The following is a 6,061-nucleotide window of genomic DNA, read 5'->3' as shown; positions in this document are numbered from 1 at the left end:
TATGTTTTTGGTTGTTCTTCTTTAATAACTACATTTTTGACTTTTTTTTTTTAACAAAAAGTAAATCCAAAATGTTGAGTCAAGTTATTGTCTTACAGAATAATGTTTTATCCCCACCCCTACCTTGATCAAAAAGCTTTGTTGAAGTCGAAAGAAACTTAAAAAATCCATCCATCCCGTCTGCTTTTCAGTTCAATATCTACTGATACAGATAAGAAATGGCAGAATTTCCATGGTTCTGAAAATGGATCACAAGACTACTTTCGAGGGGCTTTATTTCTTATTTATCTGTTTCATTTATTCCCAGCTCCATCTGGTGCACTGGAACACCAAATACCCAAGTTTTGGTGACGCTGCTAGCAAGCCTGATGGGCTCGCTGTTGTTGGAGTATTCCTGAAGGTCAGTAGTTAAAGCATGTTGTTTAGTATTACAGTAACCAGCACAACACACTGCACACCTTTAAAGCAATGGGTACTGCTGTTTGCTGATGATCATATAATTAATCCCTTTGACATTGTATTATTGTTTTTCAGATTGGTGCTGCAAATGCAAGTCTGCAGAAGATTCTTGACGCCTTTGATTCCATCAAGACCAAGGTATGTTTCCATAAAAACTGTATTCTCATTCATTTGATGATTTTTGATGAGGTGTTTCACCAACCTGTTCTTCATTTTCTTTACTGTGTTCAGGGCAAGCAGACTTCTTTCTGTGGCTTTGACCCCTCTACCTTGCTCCCTGGTAGCCTAGACTACTGGACATATGATGGCTCCCTGACCACACCTCCTCTGCTGGAGAGCGTCACCTGGATTGTCTGCAAAGAGCCAATCACCGTCAGCTGTGAGCAGGTATGGTGTGCTCACAGAGCCCATTCAGTGGGTAGTAGAAGCATTGGCTGTGTGCCCGTGGTCTAGAATAGCCCTGTCTGCAAATCCTCTCTTACTCTACGATCTAAATCAAGGGCTTAATTGTTCAGATAAGCTGAGAGGAGAAGAAGAAACCTCTGTCTGCAATACAGCAGCCTGTTTCACTTTCACAAGAAAAAAGAAAATACCAAGAGAACGGGGACAAATGAGAGTTCACACATGCTATTGCATTACCACCGAATTTCTGTTTCAGCGTGTGGGGAGTCAACAGGAAATGTCCACCCCACACATGCATCACATACTGTTGATGAAGAAACTTAGCTTGAGTCAGTGGGTGGTTTCAACCATAACTAAATAAACACTGTCGCCATCATACCTGCATTTGCTAAGTATTTAGCCTACTCCTAAAATTACCCCTAACCCTAAACTGCTGAAGTGGATATTTGACTTCTAACCACCCAGTAATCTAAACTAACAGCCTCCTGAGGCAGGTTTGTCCTTGTGGTTGGAGTCTTTATAGGCCATTTGAAATGAATACTGCCAACTCAAATGTTTATTTCATGGCAGCAAGTAGGTGTCTCAAGGGTAAACATGTGAGACGTGTTGACACAACCTTTAGACTTGGTGCCATATGAGGCCGGTCAAGCAGATAAATGACGAGGAAGTCATTCATATGAAGTAATACATGTCTTAAGTTAATGGTTTCTAATCAGGTAATACACAATTAACTGAATCATTTTGTCCCAGTAGTGCATTCTTACCCAATGTGAACATGATACTCAAGTGGCTGCAGCAGTGACATTACTGTGGACTAATTCATTAGCCTGAGTTAATGATAAATCCTTTAAATAGGCCACCTGACACCATGCTGTAGCAGCTGACTTGCTTTTCTTGCCCTGCCAGATTTTGGGAAACTTTTTTGACAAGTGTTAGTCAAGAAGATTGATACCACTCTTGTGTTTGTGTCTATTTGGAAGCTAACACCAGCAGCAGTTAGCTTAAAATAAAGATTAGGCAATGCATTTCTTTTGCTAAAAATACAATTTTTGTACAAAACACGTTCAGCTTATAAAATGTGATGCATCATAGATTCAATAACATTTTGAATGCACGACTTTTACATGTTTGTAACATTAGTGAAATCGAGAGACTTAGCTGGCTAAGCTGTGTGTGCTAATGCTAAATGTGATTAAAGTGAGCCATTACATAAATTTACACTGGACAGTTATCTGGCAACGTTAGCCAGCTAAACATGTCTGCAACCAGTTTTACTCAGTTATACTGACTACCAGTATAAATAAAGACATCTAAAATTTCCACTTTAAAAAAAAACGATAACTTTATGTCAGTTAATTATGGTTCATATGTTAGCTGACAATACTTACCGTGTATCGCAAAAGCCTTTGTCTGATCCCAGTTTCCAGTTCTTCCTTTTCACAGCCATTAGCCACCTTTATTTTCTTTCATGGTGATGTTGAGAAGGAAACAGGAGGCCCCTATATTTAACTACCCATCTCCCAGATCTATTTGTGCACCGTATTACCACAGTATGCCTGTGTTTTACTCACCAACAGCTACATTTTGCAACTCTGTAACATTAGCTCGGTATCTCCTTCATGACGCTACAGCAACGAGGCGGCAAGCTTAATCTTAGCATAAAGACTATAAGTTGTAAATAACCTCAATTTGTAGTTTTTACACTTAAGTTTTTGTACACATCAAAGTAATGAGATACAACATTTTAATTGGTGATCTTTACATGTGCTGGTAGGAGGATTTTGCTACCTGTGGACAGAGTTACGCTAGCTGTTTCTTCCACTAGCTAACCAGCTACTAACTGTAGCTTTATCGTTAGCATACAGACAATGCAGTCTTTACGCTAAGCAAACCGGGCTGCTAGCTTTAGCTTTGCATTTGGCATACATACATGAGTGGATGCGAAGCCCCATTCATTCTTATTAAAGTTGCTCAGTGAAGAAAAAATGCTCAATTTCCGCAGTGTGGAAATTGCCATATCTTCGCATCATGGGGCCCTTGGAGTAAATGCACGACTTACTGCTGAGAGGCTAACTTCCGGTTTAGTGCTCTGCTAACTTGAATGGAGATAAAATAATTTAATCATGTGACTATTCTAGATTTAGAAGTTATCAGACAGAATGAATCTAATTCTGTTGGTGAAACAACTCATTTCATCTGGGTTGTGATGCTCAAAAAAATTTCTCCACTTATTTACAGATATTTCTTTGACAATGTAAGTCTATGTGAAAAAGTCTTTGGACGGAAGCTGCAATTCCATGTTTGATCATTATGTAAAATTGGCTTCAAAGCCTGGCACTGTTTTCGGGGGCTTGCTTGAAAGTGGTATCGAACTTGTCATCATGGCAACTGAATAAATCTATTTCCCAAAATGTCAAACTATTCCTTTAAGTATCAACGATACAATTGTTAAGATGAAATCCACAGCACAAGGCTCTGAATTGAAGTCAGTGACTCAGCTGTGACACAAGTGATGTGTTTGCTGAGTGACAGTTACAGGAGGTCAGCAGGAATGGCTAACATGACCGTCTTCTCCCTTTTCACAGATGGCCAAATTCCGCAGCCTGCTCTTCTCCGCTGAGGGTGAGGCCGAGTGCTGCATGGTGGACAACTACCGCCCTCCCCAGCCTCTCAAGGGTCGCCCTGTCCGTGCTTCCTTCCAGTAATGCCCCCTCCCCCTCTTTTATGCCCTTTCTGCCCTGTTGCCCTCTCCCTTCCCCCTCCCTTTAGTCAGTTACCTCTCTTGCAGTGAGCCACAATGCAAACATATCGCTCTCCGTCCAGTTTGTAAAAGAAATGAAATTCCTGTGGCCCATTGTTTTTTAATGCTGGGCAGTCTGTCATAATTTATTCTTTAAGACACCTCACAATGGCTGCGACACGTTTACTGGGACTTAGCATTCAGTGCCAATGTTTTTAGAGACATTACACCGGTGTGCGTAGGTCTTCTTTGTGTCAACAAACACAACAAGAATGAAAACTGAAGATGAGTTATGGAGCTCTTGAGTCGGCAGAAAGCACAAGCTTGTCGCAGTAGGCAGGGGGGGAGGATGAAACTACATCACCATCTGTGAGGAGGGTAAGGTGCAGATAAAAAGAGGCGCACACAAACACACAGGGCCGCTGCCAGTCTGCCTGTAATCTCTGACTGACTGCCAGCCTCTGCATCACAGCAGCTTAATGAAATGCTGCAGCCGCCTCCATCACAACCGATTGACTCAGAAAATCCCCCTCTGGCGCGCACACACACACAACATGGCACGCACAGTCTCATGCAGACGTGATGCCTATAGGCGCTGACCTGCTTATTGATTTGAATTATAGCAACAGAGGACATGAGGACAGGCTGCTGCTAATGCTGGATTCTCAACACCACGACAATGGCTTGTTTCTCTTATTTTACAACCTAATCTTCCAATCTTTCATGTGTTTGTCATCCTGTGTTGTGTTTTTATTAGTATTTTGGATTATGTCTGTTTTTAGCCTGACAGCTTATGCAAAATAAGTCTTAAGTGATTCCTAAATTATGTTTTGTAACCAAAAGCTCATCTGCATTTTTGATGCCCTGATGATAATATAGCAATGGAGAGGACTGATTCTCCTTCTCAGAACACCTCCATGTATTGTTTTGAACTCCAGTGTATCGAGTGCTAAAGCTTAAAACGCACAGTCGCCGTTTTGGCGAAGCCATAGCGGCTAATGCACAAAGCCAAGGAATAAATTACCCTGCCAAGGAAGCCAAGGAAGAATCGAACCTGCCAACAGATCAGATTATAGTGTCAGCCTGGTGTCAGGCCCTGAATAGGGGCAACATTAACAAAAGGCCATGAGAGGTCCTGAGCACCTCCTCAGTTAACCCTGTATGCAGTAGTGAAACATTACCAGAAAGATTGTAATTACCATGAAAAAAAAGCCTTATGCCAATCATTGTTAGGGCCGTCCTATATGTATGTGCTGTTGTCATTCTATTTTGGAAGTGGACGTTTTACTAGTTAAATAAATATATTTTATGACTATAAAGTGTCAAGTGTTTTGCTTCTTTCTATGCAATTCAGCAAATCCTCCATATCAGCTACTGTTTAATGTTTTATTGTCTATTGTTAATCACCTCTGTGAGTTCTATATGTTATGTAAGTCCATCAGACTTTAAGTCTTCTTTGGCACGCAAGCCCTAGCGACTCTATTTTCAGCAGTCAACACACGACACCCAACAGAATGACACAATCTCAGATGACAGGCTGGTCAAAAACTAATGTTCAGAGTTCAAAGTAATTTATTGTCATATGTGCAACAATGATAAGAGCAGTTGTTGCTACAGACTTCCTCCTACAATGGAATTTAAATACTGTATGTATGTAAAATAATAAAAATAATAATAAAATCACACAAATAGAAACAAAAGAGAATCTAAGATACAATGACAGAAATTAGTGCAAGTTAGAATAAGGGATAAAATTAATATAAATAGGAAAAGGTGATATAAATCAGTAGTTGCACTGAAAGACAGAATGTAAACAGGAATTTAGTGTAGTAAAATGTATATGCAAAAAAATAGCAAGTAAATGTGTAAATATAAAGGTGCAGATAGATTAGTTTATGTGTAACATGACTGCTTTACTGTATCATATCTAAATATTTTCACTTTATTTGCACCAGTTTTCAGCTAAACATTTTTTAAAGTAAGGAATATATCGGGACACCTTGTTGATGACCTATTTTAAAGTATACTGTATGTCTTTACATGTTTTTGAAATACGGGCATGCATAGGCGTTTGTAGCCCATTTTTGGGGGTGCTGAAGCACCCCTAAATTGAATCCCAGCACCCCTAATATTTGAGAGATTTTTATTTATTTATTTATTTATTTATTTATTTTACTGTATGTCCTTTTTTAACAAGCCAGAAAAGTGTCAAAACCATACAGTACTTGGTTGAAACGTAATATTTTCAAAACCATACAGTACTTGGTTGAAACGTAATATTTTAACAACAAAAATACAGCACCCCCCCTTGCTTCAAAAATGGTTTGATCCACCCCATCCCTCCCACCTTTCCCTGACCAGAGGCCTGTATCACGAAGCGAGATCAACCTTTCCTGGGTTACCCAGACCTATCCTGGGTTGACTAACCCTAACAATGGCAATCAGGATAATCGGTATCAC

The 6,061-nt window shown here is 39.9% G+C and overlaps 1 protein-coding gene across 1 annotated transcript; it reads left to right on the top strand.

Moving 5' to 3' along the window:
- The first annotated feature begins 229 nt into the window (after positions 1-229).
- Positions 230-4,920, top strand: LOC126397751 (carbonic anhydrase 1-like). The gene is made up of 4 exons (XM_050056706.1): positions 230-400; positions 535-597; positions 691-846; positions 3,447-4,920. Exons 1-4 carry the CDS (start codon positions 233-235, stop codon positions 3,564-3,566), a joined length of 507 nt encoding a protein of 168 aa, XP_049912663.1. The 5' UTR covers positions 230-232; the 3' UTR covers positions 3,567-4,920.
- Positions 4,921-6,061: the final 1,141 nt, after the last annotated feature.

This window comes from Epinephelus moara, chromosome 11 (genome assembly GCF_006386435.1).
Source record: "Epinephelus moara isolate mb chromosome 11, YSFRI_EMoa_1.0, whole genome shotgun sequence".
Lineage (NCBI taxonomy): Eukaryota > Metazoa > Chordata > Actinopteri > Perciformes > Serranidae > Epinephelus > Epinephelus moara.
This window is presented reverse-complemented; position numbering and strand designations above follow the sequence as displayed.